This window comes from Enhydra lutris, unplaced genomic scaffold, assembly GCF_002288905.1.
Source record: "Enhydra lutris kenyoni isolate GAN:26980312 unplaced genomic scaffold, ASM228890v2 scaffoldscaffold69, whole genome shotgun sequence".
Lineage (NCBI taxonomy): Eukaryota > Metazoa > Chordata > Mammalia > Carnivora > Mustelidae > Enhydra > Enhydra lutris.
The window spans coordinates 7,621,481-7,644,939 of NW_019154153.1; the positions used below are offsets into that span (position 1 = coordinate 7,621,481).

Sequence of the window (23,459 nt, forward strand, 5' to 3'; positions counted from 1 at the left end):
TCATTTTCCTTTCTGTTATTGCCCTTTTTTGGTTTGGTTATGAGAGCAATTCTAGCCCCATATAATGAGTTGAGGACAGTCATTTCCCTTCCTATTTTTGGAAAAGTTTATACAAAATTAAAATGACCTGCATTTAAGCAGCTTGGTGCAACTTGCCTGTATAATGTTGTTCTTAACTCTTTTTCTTTCATACTTTACATCTAAACCATTTGCAAATTTTGTTTATTCTAGCTTTAAATTAAATTCCAACTCCAACTACTTCTCACCTCCACTGCCACCACCCTCGTCTAAACCACCACCATCTCTCCCTTGGAGAATTGCTGTGGCCTCCTAATTGGACTCATTTGTTTCAGTCCACGCAGTCATCATATTAAAAAAAAATTTTTTTTTTTAAGTAATCTCTACACCCAATATGGGCCTCAAGCTTACAACCTTGGGATCAAGAGTCACACGCTCCACTGACTGAGCCAGCCAGGTGGCCTGCGGCCATGCTATTTTAAACATATAGGTCAGATTCTGTTACTTCTCTGCTCAAATCCTCCACTGGCCGCCCATCTCACTCAGAGTAAGGAGCAGAGTCCTTACAATGGTCCAGGAGGCCTCAGAGGATTTGGCCACCTTGTTCTCTCTCTGACCTCATCCCTTACATCTCTCCTTTTGCTCCCGCTGCTCTAGTCACACGGACCCCCTTGATGTTCCTGAAACACCTCAAGTATGTTCTCATCTCAGAGCCTTTGCATTTGTTGTTTGCTCTGCCTGGAACACAGTCCCCACAGAAATCTATATGACTTGCTCCTTTTCTTTTTAAAAGATTTTATTTATGTATTTGAGAGAGAGAGAGAGAGAGAGAGAGAGAGAGCACGAGCTGGGGGGGGAAGAGCAGAGGGAGACGGAGAAGCAGACTCCCTGCTATCAGGGAGCCCGAGGTGGGTCTGGATCCCAGGACCCTGGGATCATGACCAGAGCCGAAGGCAGATGCTTAACCGACTGAGCCACTCATTAATGTACATATGTATGCATTACCTGAGTCTCACCACAAGAATGTAAATACCAAGAAGGGAGGTATTTTATCTATGTGCCTACTAACTAGAACAATGCTTGGCAATAAGAGGTGCTCAGTAATACCTTTTGAATCAACAGTGAATATTTTATTATGTGTCTGACTCCTTGGTGTCAGTCAGTTTCTCTAGCTTTATTTCCGTACATTCTGTTTTCTAACCTTAGCATTAAAAAACAGAGCACCTGGTACATGGCCTTGTACATAACTGTCAGTTAGTAATAAGTGAATGAATGAATGTCACATCCTAGGCTTTGCTGAAGTTTAATGAGCTCCCATCCTCCTGTTGGAGAGCTTCTTTAGTTTTCCGCACTTTCCCTCATCTCTATTGCTTTCTTTTTTCACATCTCCTCCTCCCTTTCGCTGCACCTTTTCCAAGAAGATTTATTCATTTATTTTGTGGGGGGAGGGGCAGAGGGAGACTCTTTAAGCAGACTCCCCACTGAGGACCCTGAGATCATGACCTGAGCTGAAACCAAGTCTGGATGCTCAAGGGACAGAGCCACCCACTCTGTCTTTTTCTAATCTCACTTCTCTAGTCCATCCCCCTGTCTTTTCTTTCTCCAAATTTTCTTTTTCTACTTATTTATTGTTCTCTCATCTTCTCTCCTTACTCCTTTTTCTCTGTTTCATAAAACATAAAACTCAGACTTTGCCTTAGAAAATCTGTTGTCTAAGGGCCCCTGGGTGGCTCAGTTGGTTAGGCGACCAACACTTTTTTTTTTTTAATTTATTTATTTGAGAGAGAGACAGTGAAAGAGCATGAGAGGGGAGAAGGTCAGAGGGAGAAGCAGACTCCCCGTGGAGCTGGGAGCCTGATGCAGGACTCGATCCCAGGACTCCGGGATCCTGACCTGAGCTGAAGGCAGTTGCTTAACTAACTGAGCCCCCAGGTGCCCTAGACGGCTGACTCTTGATTACGACTCAGGTGATGATCTTGTGGGTTGTGGGATGGAGCCCCCTGTCAGACTCCACACTGAATATGGAACCTGCTTGGGATTCTCTCTCTCCCTCTGTCCCTCCCCACCCCCTACACACTCACTCATATGCTCTCCTCTCTCTCTTAAAAAAAAAATTCTATTGTCTAGGGGTACCTGGCTGGCTCAGTCTGTGGAGGGTGTGACTTTTGATCTTGGGATTGTTGGTTCAAGTCCCACGTTGGGTGTAGAGATTACTCAAAAAATAATAAAATCTCAGGGCGCCTGGGTGGCTCAGTGGGTTAAGCCTCTGCCTTCGGCTCAGGTCATGATCTCAGGGTCCTGGGATTGAGCCCTGCATCGGGATCTCTACTCAGTGGGGAGCCTGCTTCCCCCTCTTTCTCTGCCTGCTTCTCTGACTACTTTGTGATATCTCTCCGTGTGTGTCAAATAAGTAAATGAAATCTTTTAAAAATAATAATAAAATCTAAAAAAATATTCTGTTATCTATTCTTTCACTTTGTAGATACGGAAGAGGACAACACAATAAACTTTAAGGTCATGACTTGTTTAAGGCTGAATCAGGACTCGATCTCAGGTTATCTCTTTCTCCCTCTTATCTCTTTCCTTTCTGCTTTTTCCTCTCTTTCTTTTGTTTAAAGATTTTATTTTTTAAAATAATCTCTATATCCAACATGGGGCTCAAACCCAGAGATCAAGTCATATGTGCCAATGGCTGAGACAGCTGACACCCTTTTTTCTTCTCTTTCTTTTTTAAGATTTTATTTATTTATTTGACAGAGAGAGAGAGAGATCACAGGTAGGCAGAGAGGCAGGCAGAGAGAGAAGGAGAAGCCGACTTCCCACTGATCAGGGAGCCCGATGTAGGGCTCAATCCCATGACCCTGAGATCATGACCTGAGCCGAAGGCAGATGTTTAACCGACTGAGCCACCCAGACGCCCCTTTCCTTCTCTTCCTTAACACAGTATCGAAATCAGACAAACTTGCATCTGACTGTCAGCTCCACCACCTACACCGACCTGCAGTAAATTACTTAACTTCTGTGATACTCAGTGTCCTCACAGGTTAGCAAAGATATTAATAAACACCTCAAAGGATTGTTGCAAAGATTGAGTATCAACGACAACAACACCCTACAGCTAACATCATACTCAGTGGTGAGAAACTAGAAGCTTTCTCACCAAGATCAGGTACAAGGCAAGATGTCCCTTCTCACCCCTCTTCAACACTGTACTGGAAATCCCTGCTAATGTATTAAGGTTAAAAAAAGGGTGGGCACCTCGGTGGCTCAGTGGGTTAAGCTTCTGCATTCGGCTCGGGTCATGATGCTAGGGTCCTGGTATTGAGCCCCACATCGGGCTCCCTGCTCAGTGGGGTGCCTGCTTCTCCATTAAAAAAGAAAAAAGAAAAGGTTAAAAAAAAAGGGATTACAACCCAGCAATTGCACTACTAGGTATTTACTTCAAAGATACAAATGTATTGATCCGAAGGGGCACATGCACCCCACTGTTTATTGCAGCAATGTCCACAATAGCCAAACTCTGGAAAGAGCCCAGATGTCCATCAGCAGATGAATGGATAAAGAAGGTGTGGTATAGACATATACAATGGAATATTATCCAGCCATCAAAAACAAATGAAATCTTGCCATTTCCAACAACGTGAATGGAACTAGAGGGTATTATGCTGCGTGAATTAAGTCCACCAGAGAAAGACAATTAGCATATGATTTCACAGAAACAAAACAGAGGACCACAGGGGAAGGGATGGAAAAACAAAACGATGAAATCAGAGAGGAAGACAAATCATGAGACACACTTAAATATAGAAAACAAACTAAAGGGAGAGCCTCGGTGGCTCAGTTGGTTAAGTGTCTGCCTTCAGCTCAGGTTAAGATCCCAGGGTGCTGGGATCGAGCCCCACATCAAGCTCCCTGCTCAGCAGGGAGCCTGCTTCTCTTTCTCCCTCTGCCTGCCCCACCCCCTTCTAGCACACTCTCTCTACCGCTCGAATAAACAGTCTTGAAAAAAAAAAGGAAAGAAACTGAGGGTTGCTGGAGGGGAGGGGGTAACTGGGTGATGGACAGTAAGAATGGCAAGTGGTATAATGAGCACTGACTGTTATACACAACTGATGAATCACTGACCTCTATCTCTGAAACTAATAACACATATGTTAATTAATTAAATTTAAATAAAACAGAATTTTTTTAATTGTTTTTTCATTTATTTATTTGACAGAGAGAGAGAGATCACAAGTAGGCAGAGAGGCAGGCAGAGAGAGAGGAGGAAGCAGGCTCCCTGCTGAGCAGAGAGCCCGATGCGGGGCTCGATCCCAGGACCCTGAGATCATGACCTGAGCTGAAGGCAGAGGCTTTAACCCACTGAGCCACCCAGGCGCCCCAAATAAAATAGAATTTTTAAAAAGGAAATAAAACATGTACAGATTGGGAACAAAGCCATCAAACTGTCTTTGTTTGCAGATGACATGATCATTTATGTAGGGCATCTGAAAGAACTGACAAAAACCAAAAACCAAAAAAACCTCCCACAGCTAATAAGGAAGTATTAGCAAGGTTTGGGCCTCCTGGGTGGCTCATGGGGTGTAGTAAGCAGTTCTTGATCTTGGGGTTTGTAAGTTCGAGCCCCAAGTTGGGTATAGTGATTGCTTAAAAATAAGATCTTAAGGGGCGCCTGGGTGGCTCAGTGGGTTAAAGCCTCTGCCTTCGGCTCGGGTCATGATCCCAGGGTCCTGGGATCGAGCCCCACATCGGGCTCTCTGCTCAGCGGGGAGCCTGCTTCCTCCTCTCTCTCTGCCTGTCTCTCTGCCTACTTGTGATCTCTATCTGTCAAATGAATAAATAAAAAAAATCTTTAAAAAAAAATAAGATCTTAAAATAGGAAAAAAAAGAAAAGTCAATTGCTTTCCTATGTACCAACAATGAACAAGTAGAATTTGAAATTTAAAACATAACATTTACATTAGCATGCCTCAACATGAAATAGTTAGGCAAAAATCTAACAAAATACACATCAGATCTATATGAGAAAAACTATAAAACTCTGACGAACAAAGTCAAAGGAGAATTACAGAAATGGAGCAATAATCCACATGTATGGCTAGGAAGACTCAATATTATCAAGATATCAGTTCTTCCCAACCTTACCTATAGATCAATGCAATCCCAATCCCAGCAAGTTAGTTTATGGATATTAACAAACTAATTCTAAATTGTATATGGAGAGGCAAAAGGCCCAGAATAGCTCAGACAGTACCGAGAGGGAAAACAAAGTTGGAAGGGTGACGCTGTCTGATTTCAAGACTTACTATAAAGCTACAGTAATCAAGGCAGTAGAGTCTTGGTGAAAACAGACAAACAGATCAGTGAACCCGAACAGAGAGCCCAGAAATAGACACCCATAATACAGTCAAGGAACTTTTGACAAAAGAGCAAAAGCAAAAAGATTGATCAAAGATAGTCTCTTCACTTTCAGCGACTGTGAAGCTGGGGAGATCCTGGCCTGGCCTAGGATGTTGGATCTCACTGTCCTCCTAGCTCTTCGACCTTTCTCTGAAGCCTCTCAATAAAATGATTTGATCCTCCACACACCCCCCCCAAAAGACAATCTCTTCAACAAACGATGCTAGAACAACTGTACATTCACAGAAAGAAAGAAAGAAAAAAGAGAAAGAATGAATGAATGAATTTAGACACAGCATTTATACCCTTCACAAAAATTAACTCAAAATGGATCACAGACTTAAATGTAAAATGGAAAACTATAAAACTCCTGGGAGATAGCAGAGGGAAAACCTAGATGACCCTGAGCATGGTAATGTTTTTCTTAGATATCACACCAAAGACACAATCTATTAAAGAAATAATTGAGGGGCACCTGGGTGGCTCAGTCATTAAGCATCTGCCTTCAGCTATGATGATGATCCCAGGGTCCTGGGATCGAGCCCCACATTGGGCTCCCTGCTCAGCAGGAAGCCTGCTTCTCCCTCTCCCACACCTCCTGCTTGAGTTCCTGCTCTTGCTGTCTCTCTCTCTGTCAAATAAATAAAATCTTTTAAAAAGAGAGAGAAAAATAATTAATAACCTGGACTTAATGAATATAAAAAATCTTCTGCTCTACAATAGAACAATTAGAAGAGAATTAGAAGACCATCCACAGACTGGTAGATAATATTTGCAAAAGACACATCTGAAAAAGGACTATTATCCAAAATACACGAAGAAGTCTTAAAACTCAACAAATAAGAAAACAAACAACCCAATTAAAAAATGGGCCAAAGACCTTAACAGATACCCTACCGAAGACACACAGATGGCAAGTAAGCATAAAAGATGTTCCACATCATATGTCATCAGGGAAATGCAAATTAAAACAACAGTGAGATACCACTACACACCTAGTAGAATGGTCAAAATCTGGAACACTGACAAGAGCAAAAGCTGGCCAGGAAGTGGAGGAATAGAAACTTTCATGGGCACCTGGGGAGGCTCAGTCAGTTAAGTATTCAACTCTTAATTTCCACTCAGGTGGTGATCTGAGGGTCGTGGGATCTGGCAGAGTCTGTCTCCACACTGAGCGTGGAACCTACTTGGGATTCTCTCTCTCCCTCTCCCCCTGCCCTCCCTTCCTCTCTAACAAAGAAAAAAGCGAACAAACAAAAAGAAACATTCATACATTGCGGACGAGTACAGCTACTTTAGAAGACAGTGTGGTGGGTTCTTACAAAATGAAACATACTCTGGGGTGTCTGGGTGGCTCAGTAGGTCAAGCGTCTGCCTTGGCTCAGGTTATGATCCCAGGGTCTTGGGATCGAGCCCCACATCCGGCTCCTTGCTCAGTGGGGACCCTGCTTCTCCCTCTTGCTTGTGCTCTCTCCCTCAATCTCTCTGATAAATAAATTTTTTAAAAAATGAAACATATTCTTACCATATGATCCAGCAACCATGCTCCTTGATGTTTACCCAAAGGAGTAGAAAATTTTGTCTACCCAAAACCCTGCACATGAATGTTTATAGCACCTTTATCCATAATTGCCAAAATTTGGAAGCAACCAAGATGTCCTTCAGTAAGTAAATAAATAAACTGTGGTATATCCAGACAATGGAAGACTAATGGTGCCAAAAAGAAATGAGCTATTAAGCCATGAAAAGACAAGAAGGAGTCTTAAAGTGCAAAAAGTCAATATAAGAAGGCCGCATACAGTATGATTTCCACTCAATGACATTCTGGAAAAGGCAAAACTGTGGAGACAATGGAAAAAAGATCAGTACTTGCAGGGGGGTCAGGGGTGGGGAGAGATGAACAGGTAGGGCACAGAGAATTTTTGGGGCAGTGAAAATACTCTGTATGACATTACACTGATGGATATATGTCAAGATACATTATCCAAGCCCACTGAATATACAACACCAACACTGAACCCTTAGATAAACTATGGACTTCAGGTGATTATGATGTGGTCAATACAGGTTCAACTTTGGTTAAAAAAAAAAAAAAGTACCATTCTGGTAAGTGATGATGTTGATGGGGAGGTTGTGTATGTATAGGAGCAGGAAGTATTATGAGAAATATTTGTACTTTGCTGCCAATATTATTGTAAACCTAAAACTTATCTTAAAAAAATAGTTTTAAAGTTGAACAGATAAAGACATAGCACATAATAGAACATACGTGGGCTCCTGTTCTTTCCTCATATTTTCTTTTTCCTTCCCTCTTTAAATTGATAAGATTGTACTCATTGATTCTTTGGTTCCTTCAAACTTCAGGTGTTTTATTACGTTTTTTATTCCTTCTCTTCACGTTTGTGTCATCTCTTCCATTCTTCTTTACTTTTTCCTCTGCCTCTTCCACTCCTTTTTCTCCTTCTCCCCACCCATCTGCTTTCTCTGTTTCTGCTTCTCATTTGCTACCATAAACCAAGCCATGTGTACCACAAACTTTGAGTTTAAAGTCCCTTCCACTCCAGCAGTCTATCAGTCCTCTAAAATATTCTCCTCATTTATGTTCTCTTTTTTTCCTTTCTCCTCTTTCCATTGTTTTTTGAATTACTTAACTTCCCTGGACCTCAGTTTTTCCATGTGGAAAACAGAAACAATAATAGACTGTTAAAAGCATCAAAGGAATTAAATAAATCTCTTCCTTCAGAGCCCAACATTCTAGAAATGTTAGTTTATTATTTTCCCTAAGGTATCATGGTAACGTTGAAAGATGGCTTTGGGCTTGAAGAGACCTGAGTTCCAGGCAAATCTCTAAATTTTTATAAGCATCAATTTCCTCGTTGGTAAAGTGAAAATAAGATGCCTTCCTTATACCTAGGGTTTTTTCATCTCCCAGGAATTAAAAGACTCAATGCACAGGAAAGCCTCACTCTACAAGTACAGGCCGTCATCATAAACCGTGTCCTGAAGTCACACTGGGGATGCTGTATAGTTATGAGGAATCAGTAGGATACAATTTTAAAAGATGCCTGACCAATAGGAAGCACTTAACACATGTTACCTATTATGACTTCCTTTACTTTTTCCACTTCTTTCTTCTTGCTCCTCAAAAAAAAAAAAAAAAAAAGGTTAAAATTGGCAGGGGACCCCTGCTGCTAAACTTCTATTATTGCTTGTTGTCTCCTTCCTAGCTCTCATTTCCCTCCCTCCCTTTTTCCCTCCTCCCTCTCTTTCCCATTACAATTTTCCTGTCGCCCCATGCTCCCTGTGCAGCCCAGATCTCCAGATTCCTGGCAGCTTTGAGCCGACACAGAACCACCCGGTACCTGCGGAGACCCGGGGACGCCCATCTGCATTTACCGTCCAGCGATCATCTGACAATAAAGTTTTATTGAAACAGAATGGGGCGGGGCGGGGGGGGAGGCGCCCGTCATTCTTCCTCAACAACCAATCAGAGAGTAGAATGACTGGCGCTCGCAGGAGCTTCAGCGGTCGGGAGGGCGGGGGAGGGGCATGGCCCGCCCGAAACCGGCCTCGTAAGAGCGGAAGTACGACGCGGAAGCCAGCCATAGAGTTTAGTGGCCAGAGCGACTCTGCAGGGAGGTGGCAGGAAAGGCTCGGAACAGCTGCCGGAGGTGACGGAGCTCCGGCCCCGCCCGGTGTGCTGGAAGACGAACCTTCCAGGTAGCGGCCCGCAGAGTCTGACCCAGGGTACGACGGGGCAGTCGCCGTGAGCCCACGGTCCCTGGGCGGCCTCTTTAAGGGAGGGGGCGGAGCCACGTGGAAGGATCTGGCGGGTGAGGTCACGTGATTGAGGGCACTTGCGGGGCACCGTGGAAATTTGAGGGAGCGTTGTCGGGGTGGACACCATGTGACACCCCTTACCCCACTACATCCTGTGCCGTGGGGTTCAATGGGGTGCACGTGGTGGGGCTTGGGATCAGGCCCGAGGATGGGGGAGGGGGCGTGGCAACCCTGTCTCAGCCAGGCTTCCATCAAAGTGGCCGATTTTAGGATTTCTAGATCCGAGTTTTAGACTGCTCCGTCTCTCATCCCCCATTTGCAGAAGTGACTCAGTGTCTCTGCAATCCAGCCCCGGCTCCTGTGCTTCCAGCCCTCCCAGTGTTCAGGGGCCTCCAGCTTCACATTCTCTTTCCTTGCAGCTCCAGATATCCTGAGCCCAGGTCCCCCCAGCTCAGTGCAGCCATGAGTGCTGAGGTGAAGGTGACAGGGCAGAACCAGGAACAATTTCTGCTCCTGGCCAAGTCAGCCAAGGGGGCAGCGCTGGCCACACTCATCCACCAGGTGCTGGAGGCTCCTGGTGTCTACGTGTTTGGGGAACTGCTGGATATGCCTAATGTTAGAGAGGTGGGTTCCTGGCCTGGAAAGCCCTCAGGGAAGCTTGGGGCTAAGTTTGAACTTGAGAATGGGTGGGCCGGGCTCATTTGCAACTCCATAACCATTCAGTTGAACAAGAATATGATGATGATTAATTAGCAGCTGGCAAAAAAAGTCGGCAAGTAAACCTCTTACTTTCCTTTGATGATGATGAATCTGTAAAACCCACTAATTTTCATTTTTAAGCAAAAGAGCACGTGATTCGGAAAAGGAGACCTGATTTCAGCCTGTCTCTGCCCATGTAGTAGCTCTCAGTAAGACCATGTCTCCTTGATCAGGTCATTTTTCCTTTAGGACCTCTGTTTCTCTCTTTTCCCTTTAGCATTGGAGCTGATACTGCCCTTCACTGTTAATTACAGAAATCAGGTCAGATTATGGGAAGTTTAAAGTCCAATACAAATGAAAGGCAATAAACATGAAATTGGCATACCCTCCTTTCCCAGCTTTGTACCCTTTGTTAATTCCCTTAAGTTAGAGATGCCTCTAAAAGTGTTAGAAGGTCTTTTCCCTGAAAGACATGTGGCAAGATGCTAGGAACACAGCAGAGAGAACTGTTCACATAGAAGTGGCAGAGTGAACAGTTTAACGTATAGAGTGGGTGGGTCACCAAGATGTATGACCTCACCCCACGTCCTGAGATGCTAGGACATTGGTATGTAGGCAGACTATATTAGGTTTTTGAGGGCCAGTGATTGAGTTGATGGATTTTGCCTTGGGGTATATGGAGAATACTCAAGCTGCCTGCTTTCCTCTGCAGTGGAACTAAAGAGGGTCCATTAAGGTGAACAAAAAGAAGCACTTATTGGGGGCTTGTTTATCTCTCTGCTACTCACCTGGGAATTCCAAAAAAGTACAAGACACAGTGCCTATTACCCTTCTAAAACTTATATTCCGGGGCGCCTGGGTGGCTCAGTGGGTTGAGCCTCTGCCTTCGGCTCAGGTCATGATCTCAGGGTCCTGGGATCGAGCCCCGCATCGGGCTCTCTGCTCAGCGGGGAGCCTGCTTCCTCCTCTCTCTCTCTCTCTGCCTGCCTCTCTGCCTACTTGTGATCTCTGTCTGTCAAATAAATAAAATCTTTAAAAATAAAATAAAATAAAATAAAACTTATATTCCAGTTGCAGAGATAAGATGAATGGATATGGACATGTAAATTACTTATTTAGCAAGTATTTGTTGAGAGCCGAATACATGCCTAGTTCTGCTAGACGTAGGTGGGTGGGATACCAGGGCCTGAGGTCTGTAATCTTATTGGCAAAAAAGATATTCTTGGGTAACAACCTAAGGGTTTGATCGATTAAGTGCCAGAATGAGTGATCAGTGATAGGAGATGAGTGAGTGAGCTGGCCTGGATGATGAAGCCGCTTGGGTGCTAGAAGTCTGACACAGAGGCCACAAATTCCAGTGCCTGCTGAGGCCACGCAGCTGTCAGAGATGAATGAGGCTAACACAGGAGTCTTTGGTGACTTGGCAAGAACAGCAAGCAGACTGCCTGATGATATGCAGATTCAGAAATACTAAACACACTCAAAGGACCAAAATACAATTTGCAGTGTCTGGGTGTGCACGTGCCCACACATACTACTGAACACTCTGAATGTGTTCAATTCTGAATTTAAGAATGAAGACATATGGAGGAAGAGGGTATGGTGGATTTCTGGGGGAAGGGAGGCAGGGTAGTGCAAATAAGGGCCTAGAGGTGGAAATGAGGCCTTCCAATGGCGAGAGTAATCAGAGAGGCAGAGAAGTCCTTTTGGTGAGCTGGAAGAGCCAGTGAGAGAGGGGAAAGATAGGGCCAGAAAGTAGAATTCAAAACAAGTGAGGCTGGGAAACTGGAGAGAGGCCCATCCTGTCACCTCTTCCTTCATGTTCCTGCAGCTGGCCGAGAGTGACTTCGCTTCCACATTCCGGCTGCTCACAGTGTTTGCTTACGGGACATATGCTGATTACTTAGGTAACCAGAGGGCTGGAGCTCTGGAGTAGTGGAGGTGGGAGAAGGGCAATTTTTGGAAGGACTAGAAGAAATTCCTGGGAAACCCTTCTACGGTACACAGGGTCAGAGTTAAGACCTGAATTGGCATGGAAAACTGGGGGAAAAAAAAAAAGATGAAGAAGCAAGGGAAGGAGGCTAGGGCTTCCCACAAAAGTGTAATCAGGATTTCCTGTGCTTTGTCTTTTCTTCCTAGCTGAAGCCCGGAATCTTCCCCCACTCACAGAGGCTCAGAAGAATAAGCTTCGGCACCTATCAGTTGTCACCCTGGCTGCCAAAGTCAAGGTGAGTGACTGTCTCTCTCCATATACCACCCCCCACCCCAAGCCTTCCGGGTCCTGAACCGAAGGGGAATGTCCCTTCAAAGGGCCTTTCTGAAGGGAATTTGCATTCAGACAGCCTTTGCCCACACTGTTGCTCTTCTGCCTTCCCTAAACCCTATGTCCCTCCAAGGTCTGTATCTGAGCTGCACTTCCTGCAGCAGCCTTTTGGGCTGAATAGTATTCTCTTCGTTTTCTGTTTTGTTTTTGTTTTTCATTCAACATTTTTTGCATTTTGGGTCAAAATAGCAACCAGAGTGCCATTCGCTTGTTAATGCGATCACCTTCCTCCTCACTATAGAAAGTCCCACATAGGGGTGTCTGAGTGGCTCAGTCAGTTAAGTGTCTGCCTTTGGCTTAGGTCATGGTCCTGGGATCAAGCCCCATTCGGGGCTCCCTGCTCAGTGTGGAGTCTGCTTCTCCCTCTCCCTCTCCACACCGCCCCCCTGAGCTGTGCTCACTCACACTAGCATGTGCAGGCTCTCTCTCTCTCTCTCTCAATTAAATAGATAGAAATAAAAAAACAAAAACAAAAACAACAAAAAAAAAGAAAAGAAAAACAAAAACAACAAACAAACAAAAAAGAAAGTTCCACACAAACGGCCTCAGCTTTCAGATGTGAGGACAAGCTTCTCTCTTCTGGTGAAGTGCCAGGCTTCTGTTTGCCAGTCAGAAGTAAGTGCATAACCCAGACATATCTCTGTAGTTCCAGTTGGGTTCAGTTTCTTATTAAATATCCCTCTCCCACCCACCTACATTTTCTCAGCTGTTCCTTAACTTTCCTGTGGTCCCCATGATTTGACCTAAACCAGGCTCTCTGTTGTGAGGTGCCTCTGTGGAAGGAAGTGGGGTATGAATGGTTAAGTAACTCAGACCCCAGCCCCACCCTGTGCTCTTGTTACATCAGGCTTATCTGGACCAAGGTCTGTGCTGTCCTGAGCTGTGGCTGATGCCCAGGCAGATGTCACTTTCTTCCTCTGTAGGGTGGGAGGTGAAGGGTGGTAGGGGAACGTAAATCTTAAATCTTATTTGCCGTCGTGCTTCTCGGGAGGTTAATTTTCAGGGGATGGTACTTTAACTAAATTTGCCTTAGGCCCATCCTTTTAGAGGAATTTTTTTTAAAGATTATTCGTATTATTTAAGATTTTACTGATTTATTTGACAGAGAGAAATACAGTGAGAGAGAGAACACGAGCAGGGGGAGTGGGAGAGGGAGAAACAGGCTTCCCACCATGCCGGGAACCCGATGGTGAGGTCTGATCCCAGGACTCTGGGATCATGACCTGAGCCCAAGGCAGAAGCTTAATGAGTGAGCCACCCAGGCGCCCCTAGAGGAAATCCTTTAGGAGTAGGGGTGGAGGGTGCTTGGGTGGTTCAGTCCTTAAGCTCCTGCCTTCGGCTCAGGTCGTGATTCCAGGGTCCTGGGATCAGGCCCCACCATTGGGTTCCCGGCATGGTGGGAAGCCTGCTTCTCCCTCTCCCACTCCCCTGCTTATGTACCCTCTCTTGCTGTGTGTCTCTCTCTCTCTGTGTCAAATAAATAAAATCTTTATTTTATTTTTTTAAAGATTTTATTATTTATTTGACACAGAGAGAGAGATCACAAGTAGGCAGAGTGGCAGGCAGAGAGAGAGGGGGAAGCAGGCTCCCACCAAGCAGACAGCCCGATGTGGGGCTTGATCCTAGGACCCTGAGATCATGACCTGACCTGAAGGCAGAGGCCCAACCCACTGGGCCACCCAGGTGCCCCTAAATAAAATCTTAAAAAAAAAAAAGGAATAGGAATAGAGCGTAGGCAGGGGAGCTGAGGTGGGGACGGAGTGGGGGTGGGGGGGATGGAGAGAAGACTCTTGGAAGCCCTACTCTGCTGGAGAGCCTCACAAATCCCAGCCCAACCTCCCTGCGCCCCAGTGTATCCCATATGCAGTGTTGCTGGAGGCCCTCGCCCTGCGTAACGTGCGGCAGCTGGAAGACCTTGTCATTGAGGCAGTGTATGCCGACGTGCTCCGCGGCTCCCTGGACCAGCGCAACCAGCGACTGGAGGTTGACTACAGCATTGGGCGGGACATCCAGCGCCAGGACCTTAGTGCCATTGCTCGAACCCTGCAGGAGTGGTGAGACTCTTGTCCTGGCCCTGTTCCTTCTCTCCCTCCGGGAAAGGGGGAGGTGCTTTGCGGGGTTGGGGAGGGCTGGGCTGGGCTGCAGAGTTAGAGTCCCAGAGGATGAAGGGAGAGGCCCTCATTCCTCCAGAAGCTTCTGAGGGCAGAAGGGAGCAGAGGAGGGCCTGCAGGGCAAGAGGCTGGAAGCAGTGTTCTTGGCATAGTCATTGTGGGGAGCGGGGAGCAGTACTCCTGAGAGGCTCCTCAGTGGGGTGTTGGATCCTCACTTGTCTTAAGCTGGATTCATCCCATCGGTCTGTAAGCAGCATGTCTTAGGCCCTGGGTCTCTTCTGCTTCTGTGTTTCTCTTTGTGTTCTTGTCTAACTTTAATATACCCTTTTTTTTCCTTCTCTCCAGCATCTACCCACTGTTGTTTTCGGTTCCTCCTCTCACATGTTGTACATTACTCCAGGCACTTCCCATACCTGACTTAGGCTGCCCCCCCGCCCCCTCCCCCAGGTGTCTTTGTGGCTCCTGGGACTATTGTTGCATGTAGTTTCCAGGTGCCCTGGTGAGGGTCCCTAACTCAGACAAGGTGTTTGCATGCAGGGTGTTCTGAGTCTGTCTGTCGTGAGTGTGCAATCCCAGCCTCCTGCTGACGCGTCTCCGCTCCTGATCCTCGCAGGTGTGTGGGCTGTGAGGTGGTGCTGTCAGGCATCGAGGAGCAGGTGAGCCGCGCCAACCAGCACAAGGAGCAGCAGCTGGGCCTGAAGCAGCAGATCGAGAGTGAGGTGAGCGGGCGAGGCATCTGGACGGACCTGAGCTCCCGAGCTCACGCAGCCGGGGCCAGTTGTCCCATGTGGAGGGGTCAGGACCGTGGCTGTAGCAAACAGACAAGGTCGGCAGGGCCTATTGGATTCTGGGACTTCCCTTATTGTCCCCCATTTCTTTCATCCGGGTAGGTGGCCAACCTTAAAAAAACCATTAAAGTTACAACAGCAGCAGCCGCCGCAGCTACATCTCAGGACCCTGAGCAGCACCTGACTGAGCTGAGGGAACCCGCCCCTGGCACCAACCAGCGCCAGCCCAGCAAGAAAGCCTCAAAGGGCAAGGGGTGAGCCAATGTGGCAGGAACCGCTTGCTTCCGGGGTGTCCTGCTTTTACATCAGAGACCCGGGTGTCCTCACCCCCTTTAGTCGTTTGCATGGGAGTAGACGTGGGGGGAGGCCGCAGTGGTGAGGGGAATTCCCTGCAGCCTCTCTCTCTCTCTTCCTCTTGCCAGACTCCGAGGGAGCGCCAAGATTTGGTCCAAGTCGAACTGAAGGGACTGTCGTTTCTTCTCTGGGAATGTGGGGTCCTAGCTGCCTGCCTGTCCTTTAGGAGTCCTCGGCCTCCCTGTGCCCCTGGCCAGCTGATAACCCTAGGTTCATGACCCTTAACCTCCCTCTTCTCTCCCTGACCCCCAATCATAGATCACACCTTCTCTAGGGAGGAGGCAAGTACAAGTCATGTTTTTATTGGTACTTTTGCTTTATGTGACTTTATTATGTGTCCCATTGTCTCCCTCCCCCTCCCTGCCATGCTCTCTCCCTGTTTCTTTAAAATGGGGGTGGGGGGGCAGCATCTATCCCTGTTTGTTATCTGTCATGGAGTAGGTGGGGCTGCTACTTCTCCAGCATAACCCACACGTGTTTCTTCTCGCACCGCCCCATCCTCGCATGCCTAATCCCCGGTTTGTACTCCTTACTGCCCCCTGCCTGTCTGGGCAGCATCCGAAGAGCCATAGGGCTTCTGCCTTTATTCCCACCCGGAGAATCCTGGGAGCCAGTCTGCCATTCTCGGAGTCACTGGACACTTTCATCCTAGAATCCTGTCACACTATAGTTGTTTCCTTTCCTCTCTCCTCCCCTTGGGTCCTGGGAATGCTGCTGCTTCAATGACCCCAGAGCCAAAGAAGGGCACCCATCTCTTGACATGTTGAGAGATGGCTCTTTCTTAGCCCTGGCTATCTTGGAAAGCCTGATGGCAATCCTGGAAGGATTTATACTCCTTTTGTGAGTTTGGTGGGGAAGGGAAGGGGATATAGATTGTATTAAAAAAAAGTATATATATACATATATCTATATATAACATGGAACAGAAATAAATCTATGAGAAGTCTATCTACAAACATGCCCGGAAATGGGTATCTTCTGTCTTTGATATGTGCAGATGGGAAGAAGGCTCATTGTCCGTCCACTCTAAAGCAAAGTGCTGGGAAGAGAAGAGAACCGGGTACTGGGTGCCGGGTCCTGGCCTAGGAGCCAGGAGACCTAGATCTTGAGTCGTGTGACTTGGGACAGATTGCTCAGTGTTCCATCACTCACTCAGAAGCAGCGGATACTTGGCGGAGCACCAACACGTGTAAAGCACTAGATGTGCAAAATGGCCGTCGCTGGCCCTCCTCTCGGAGCTGGGCTGCAGCCTGTTACCTTCCTTCCTGAAGAGTTATAAGGGAGAGGAGTTGATAATAACCTTCAGGTTTTGCATCAGAACCACACAGGACTCTGAGATCTGCAGAAAGCAGCAGCACCGTCCACCATCCTCCCGTCCACCATCCAAGGCAGAGCTTCCCATCCTGGGACGATTGGTCTCCTTGGTCTAGTGCACTACTGTGCACTCTTTTTAGAATTGCGAAGCTCGGGGCGCTTGGGTGGCTCAGTGGGTTAAGCCTCTGCCTTCGGCTCAGGTCATGATCTCAGGGTCCTGGGATCGAGTCCCGCATCGGGCTCTCTGCTCAGCGGGGAGCCTGCTTCCCTCTCTCTCTCTGCCTGCTTGTGATCTCTCTCTGTGTGTCAAATAAATAAATAAAGAGCAAACATTTGTGAGGGAAAAAAAAAAAAAGAATTGTGAAGCTCTAATGTGAGGGACAGTTGGCCGCCCCCCGACCCCCACATGCCCGTGAAGCAGTTGCCTCCTGAGGGTCCCAGTGTTGACTGAGCTGCTCTCCAGAGATTGTGTTTTTCTCTAGGTGGACATCTAGCACAGACCACTCTGCGGGCGCTAAAGGTTTCAGTCACAGAACCAGAAAGTGGGGTGGGATCCTGAGGTTTTGATTAAAAGTGGGCTGGGCAAGTGTCCTGTTTGGAGAGGGCTGTGCAGGCTTACTGGGCCCACCGGGAGTTGACACTTCTGGCTTCTTGGTTTGCCTTTGCCCTCGATGAGCTTGTTGAGCCTGCTTTGTCTTGGTTCCCAGTCTCTACCTCTGCAGTAATCCCCTTCTTCCTCCCATACCCTTCAATGTGTAGAGGTTGCTAATTCCTGACACTTTGAACCCGTCCCCCCCACTTCCTTCCCCAACTTTTCGCTTGAACTTAGTATCTTGTTTTCTTGGAAGCTAGTTCCAGCAAGTGGCTCCATAACTTCTCTCAGCTCTCTAGTTCCCGCTTTCAGTGGATGGCTCCAGAGTCTAAGTGTGGGCTGAGCTGGGACTGCCTGGCTTAACACCCAAAGCGGGAGAGGGACTATTCCCATGGCCCCAAGGACACACAAAGTCAGTCTGTCTTTGACTTAGAGGGATGGGGTCTTGGCTACCAAAGCATGAAGAAGGGGGAGCAGATTATTTTGGTGCTCGGTTTTTGACCATGAAACTTGGTTCAGGATTTAGAGATTCCATGTACAACCAAGCTCAGGGCGCCAGAATATTTCCAACCAAGAATCTTAACCACCATGGGCACCCTCTCGCACACTGATCCCCTGGGGTACAGCAGTCTTAAGTGGTCTTATGACTGGACCGCTGTGGGAAGAGGAAAAGGAAGAAGACTTGCCTTTATGAGAATTCAGAGTTCATGCCCATGAAACCGGTGACACTTAAAAGACTATGCCAAAGTGTCTGAAACTAATCAGCGACTGGACTGGTGTAAGTCTTCATGCACAACAAGAGCAAAGACAATGTCTACAGTCAGTATTCATGAAATCCCATTGAAGAGAGCTTGGGAATTCTCTGTTTAGATGCGTTTTCCAACAAGAATGAATAGAAGGGAGCTTTGGGCAGTCCAGGCAATGTATTAGTTATCCATATGGTATAACAAATTACCCTAAAATTTAGTGGCTTAAAAATACACATTTGGGGTGCCTGGGTGGCTCAGTAGGTTAAGCCTCTGCCTTCCACTCAGATCATGATCTCAGGGTCCTGGGATCGAGCCCCACATCGGGTTCTCTGCTCAGCAGGGAGCCTGCTTCCTCCTCTCTCTCTCTGCCTGCCTCTCTGCCTACTTGTGATCTCTGTCAAATAAATAAATAAAATCTTTAAAAATCATTTATAAAAAAATAACACACATTTACTATCTCATTTTCTGTGGTTCAGGAATGTGGGCACACTGTTTTCTGCCTCAGGGTCTCTCACAAGGCTGCAATCAAAGAGTTAGCTGGAGCCATGTCATCTCAAGGTTCCAAGGGGAAGGATCTTCCATCCACACCCAGTGTGTCAGCAGGATTCACTAACTCATAGATGGCTGGACTGAGGAACTTGTTTCTGGGCTGGCTGTTGGTCAGAGGCAGCCCAGGTAGCCCCCTCTATCAGAGCAAGAACCAGAGACACCACATCAGAAAAGCAGAATCAGTCTTGTAACCTAATCATGGAAGAGGTATCTCGTCACTCTTAACCAGTCACCAGGTGGAGCCTAGTGACTGTCAGAAGGCAGGGATCATTGGAAGCCATGTTGGAAGTTGCCTACCACAGACACTGTTTCTGTGGGCCACCAGCATCAGAAACATCAGGGGAGCTTTTGAAAATGCATATTCCTGGATCCCGCTCGCACCCCAGTTCCTACTGAATTAGAATCTCCAGGATGTGGATCAGAAATATGCCTTCACTGTCCTCATTGACTCAGCTCTGAGCTGAGAAGTCCCATTTATATAAGCAGACTTGCCCAGATTAGTGCCAAATTGGATCAGCTGAGAAGGCTTCTACTGTAGGGCCTTGGAGGACAGGTATGGAGACGCAGGGTCACCATCTGGAAGAGAAGGATGTGCAAAGGTGAAACTTTGAGTACAGGACAAGAGAGAGAATTTGTCCTTTGAGGTTCTTAAGTATATGGTTAAGTAATTAAAAGTGTGATAAGTGCCGAGAAGTATAGGGTGACATGAAAGCATTTAGCATTAGGATCTACATCTTACTTGGGGTCAGGAAAGCCTTCTTCAAGCCTTCTTCTACTTTCCAGTGAAAGTAGAAGCCCTAGTGGCAGTTGGCCTGATGAAGGAAAGGAGGATGAGCATTCTGGGTGGGAAGAACAGTGTTGATGAACACCTGGCAGCGTAATATAACCCTAATGTGTGTTATACCTCTTGACATTGGAGTTCTGGGTGATTTTTGTCTTTGTGCCTATTTCTGTTGTCCAATCTTTTTATGATCGTTTAAGACTAATGTTAAGTGCTTCCTGCAGTCAAACATGATGCTAAGTGCTTTGCATATATAAACTCATTTAATCCAAGCAGCAGCCTTGTGAAGTTGATACCACTATTATCCTCCTCTAAAGATGACAGAAGAGGTACAGGGAGGTTATGTAACTTGCTCAGGACCACACAGATGATAAATGGAGTAGGCACACCTGGTGTAGGCGCACCCCTCCCCCCATCACTCCCAGTGCTCCCAGGCAGACTGCATGGGACAACTCTCTGAGATAGCAGAGAAGTAGATGGTAGCAGGGAGGAAGAAACCAGAATTTGAAGTTCCGTGAAACCAGTGGTGAGTTTGCCATCGCCCCCCGCCCCTGCCCACCCCATTATTGCCCAGAGTGGACTCAGGTGGCCCAAACCCAGCAATGTACATCAGGTCTGAACTGAAAGAGTTCCTCTTGGAGCCATCTACTTATTGCAGGTCTGAGGAGCCAGAAAGGGACTCCTAAGGGTCAGAGAGTAGGGGAATCTCCAGTTTTTTTTCCTTCTCTCCCACCTCTAGCCCCAGCAGCACCATGGTAGTGTAGCTATAGCTGCATAATGGGGCACAGTGGCTGGGCAGGCACTGAAACCTGAGGGGGGGGAATTCCTCTAGCACAGGCACTGTGGTCTCAAGAGCGTTGAGGCAAATCGCTCTGCTTTTTTCTTTCTTTCTTTTCTGGATGCTTAGCCCAGACACAAAGTGGGAAATGCGCAGCAGAGTAGAGAAACTAAAGCCCCCCCACCACCTTTTTTTGGCCAGAGGATCAGGAAAGGAAGACCCGGAGAATCAAAGTATCAGGGAGATCAGAGAGAGGAGAGAAATCGAGAATCCCATAGAGTTGTGTGTGAATTCTTGGGCTCACCTCAAATCTGCACAAGCACGGACCCAACCTTAAACATCTTACCAAAGCTTTACTAATTGAGCTACAGGGTGGACCACTGTCCGGGTCTCACTGACCACTGGGTGGCACACATCCGGGACTGATGTGGATAGCCCCACAAACAGAAAATTAAACTGACGTTGGAACCACAATGCAAAGAAGACAGGTTGCTGCAGGAACAAAACCTCATCAATCACCTGCTAAAACAAACATTCCCGTTAGCGTTTTAATAAGATCCAGAGTCTCCACCAATATTCAAAATATCCAGGATACAATCTAAAATTGCCCAGCTGATACAAAAAGCTCTCTAGGGAAAAAACAAGCACCCGCAACATGACAAATGTTGGAATTTAAAGCAAAGACTTCAAAGCAGTTAGTATAAACATACTGGAAGAAGAAAGGAAGAATGCTTTCAAAACAAATGGTAAGGTAGAAAGTATAAGCAAAGAAATAGAAGACCTAAGGAATAGTCAAATGGAAGTTTTAGAACTGAAAAGTAGGAGTAAAATAAAATATTCACTGGATAGCAGACTGGAGACTACAGAGGAGTGACTTTGAAGATAGTCAATATTAATTATGCAATCTAAACAAATAAAAAAGATAAACAAAAGAAAACAGGATCTCAGGGACTTGTGGAACAAGACCAAAAGATCTAACATTTGTGTCAACAGAGTCCCAGAAGCTGAGGAGAAAAAATATGAAGTAGAAAAATTACTGGAAGTAATCATGGTTAAAATGGTCCCAGGTTTGGCAAAAGACATACACAGATTCAAGAAGCCTGGTGAAGAGCAAACAGAATATACTCAAGTCTGTGACCAGACATCATAATCAAGTTGCTGAAAATAAAAGACATAGAAAAATATCCATAGAACATCTAGAGAAGAATAACCAATTTCACATAAGAGAACAATGACTCAGATTACCGCAAATTCCTCATCAAAACTAGGAAGCTGGAGGAACTAGAATCACACTTAAAGTGCTGAAAGAGGGACACCTGGGTGACTCAGTTTTTTAAACTGCTGCCTTTGGCTCAGGTCCTGATCTGAGTTCTGGGATCGAGCCCCATATCCGGCTCCTGGCTCAGCAGGGAGTCTGCTTCTTCCTCCCACTCTGCCTGCTGCTCTCCCTGCTTGTACTCTCCCTCTCTGTTAAATGAATAAATAAAATTTAAAAAAAATAATAAAGTGCTGAAAGAAAGGTGTCAATTCAAGATTCTATACCCAATGGGGGCGCCTGCGTGGTTCAGCCAGTTGAGCATCTGCCTTCAACTCAGATCATGATCTTGGAGTCCTGGGATCAAGCCCCGCGTCGAGCTCCCTGCCCAGCAGGGAACTGCCCCTCCCCCTGCTTGTGTGAGATCTTCTCTCAAGTAAATAAAATCTTAAAAAAAAAATTCTATGTCCAATGAAAATGTCACTCAGAAGTTAATGTAAAATAAAGACATTCTTCTGTGAAGGAAAGTATAACAATTTGTCAGTAGCAGGACCACTCTAAATGAAAGATTACGGGGGTGCCTGGGTGGCTCAGTTGGTTAAGCGCCCAAATCTTTTTTTAAAAAAATATTGAATATTTATTTATTATTATTTTTAAAAATTTTTATTTGTTTATGAACATATAATGTATTATTAGCCCCGGGGGTACAGGTCTGTGAATCGCCAGGTTTACACACTTCACAGCACTCACCATAGCACATACCCTCCCCAATGTCCAACCCCACCACCCTGTCCCTACCCACCTCCCCCTGGCCACCCTCAGTTTGTTTTGTGACATTAAGAATCCCTTATGGTTTGTCTCCCTCCTGATCTTCCCATCTTGTTTCATTTATTCTTTTCCTACCCTCCAAACCCCTCATGTTGCATCTCCACTTCCTTATATCAGGGAGATCATATGATAGTTGTCTTTCTTCGATTAACTTATTTTGCTAAGCATAATACCCTCTAGTTCCATCCACGTCGTCGCAAATGGCATGATTTCATTTCTTTTGATGCTGCATAGTATTCCATTGTATATGTATACCACCTCTTCTTTATCCATTCATCTGTTGATGGACATCTAGGTTCTTTCCATAGCTTGGCTATTGTGGACATTGCTGCTATAAACATTCAGGTACACGTGCCCTTCGGATCACTGTGTTCGCATATTTAGGGTAAATACCCAGTAGTGCCATTGCTGGGTTGTAAGGTAGCTCTATTTTCAACTTTTTGAGGAACCTCCATGCTGTTTTCCAGAGTGGTTGCACCACCTTGCATTCCCACCAAGAGTGTAGGAGGGTTCCTCTTTCTCCGCATCCTCGCCAGCATCTGTCATTTCCTGACTTGTTAATTTTAGCCATTCTGACTGGTGTGAGGTGGTATCTCATTGTGGTTTTGATTTGTATTTCCCTGATGCCGAGTGATGTGGAGCACTTTTTCATGTGTCTGTTGGCCATCTGGATGTCTTCTTTGCAGAAATGTCTGTTCATGTCCTCTGCCCATTTCTTGATTGGATTATTTTTTGGGTGTGGAGTTTGCTAAGCTCTTTATAGATTTTGGATACTAGCCCTTTATTTGCTATGTCTTTTGCAAATATCTTCTCCCATTCTGTCAGTTGTCTTTTGGTTTTGTTAACTGTTTCCTTTGCTGTGCAAAAGCTTTTGATCTTAATGAAGTCCCAATAGTTCATTTTTGCCCTTGCTTCCCTTGCCTTTGGCGATGTTCCAAGGAAAAAGTTGCTGTGGCTGAGGTCGAAGAGGTTGCTGCCTGTGTTCTCCTCAAGGATTTTGATGGATTCCTTTCTCACACTGAGGTCCTTCATCCATTTTGAGTCTATTTTCATGCATGGTGTAAGAAAATGGTCCAATTTCATTTTTCTGCATGTGGCTGTCCAATTTTCCCAACACCATTTGTTGAAGAGGCTGTCTTT

At 46.1% G+C, this 23,459-nt stretch overlaps 1 protein-coding gene across 3 annotated transcripts; it reads left to right on the forward strand.

Moving 5' to 3' along the window:
* Nucleotides 1–9,025: 9,025 nt before the first annotated feature.
* LOC111159798 (COP9 signalosome subunit 7A) lies at nt 9,026–16,984 on the forward strand. 3 transcript variants are annotated; one of them, XM_022522408.1, is made up of 8 exons: nt 9,026–9,138; nt 9,618–9,822; nt 11,729–11,804; nt 12,037–12,125; nt 14,072–14,274; nt 14,945–15,050; nt 15,222–15,373; nt 15,542–16,984. In XM_022522408.1, exons 2-8 carry the CDS (start codon nt 9,661–9,663, stop codon nt 15,579–15,581), a joined length of 828 nt encoding a protein of 275 aa, XP_022378116.1. In that variant the 5' UTR covers nt 9,026–9,138; nt 9,618–9,660; the 3' UTR covers nt 15,582–16,984. The 3 variants fall into 3 exon arrangements, with proteins under 3 accessions (XP_022378116.1, XP_022378114.1, XP_022378115.1); XM_022522406.1 differs by having other exon boundaries at nt 9,035–9,165; XM_022522407.1 differs by lacking the exon at nt 9,026–9,138 and adding an exon at nt 9,183–9,251.
* The last annotated feature ends 6,475 nt before the right edge of the window (nt 16,985–23,459 follow it).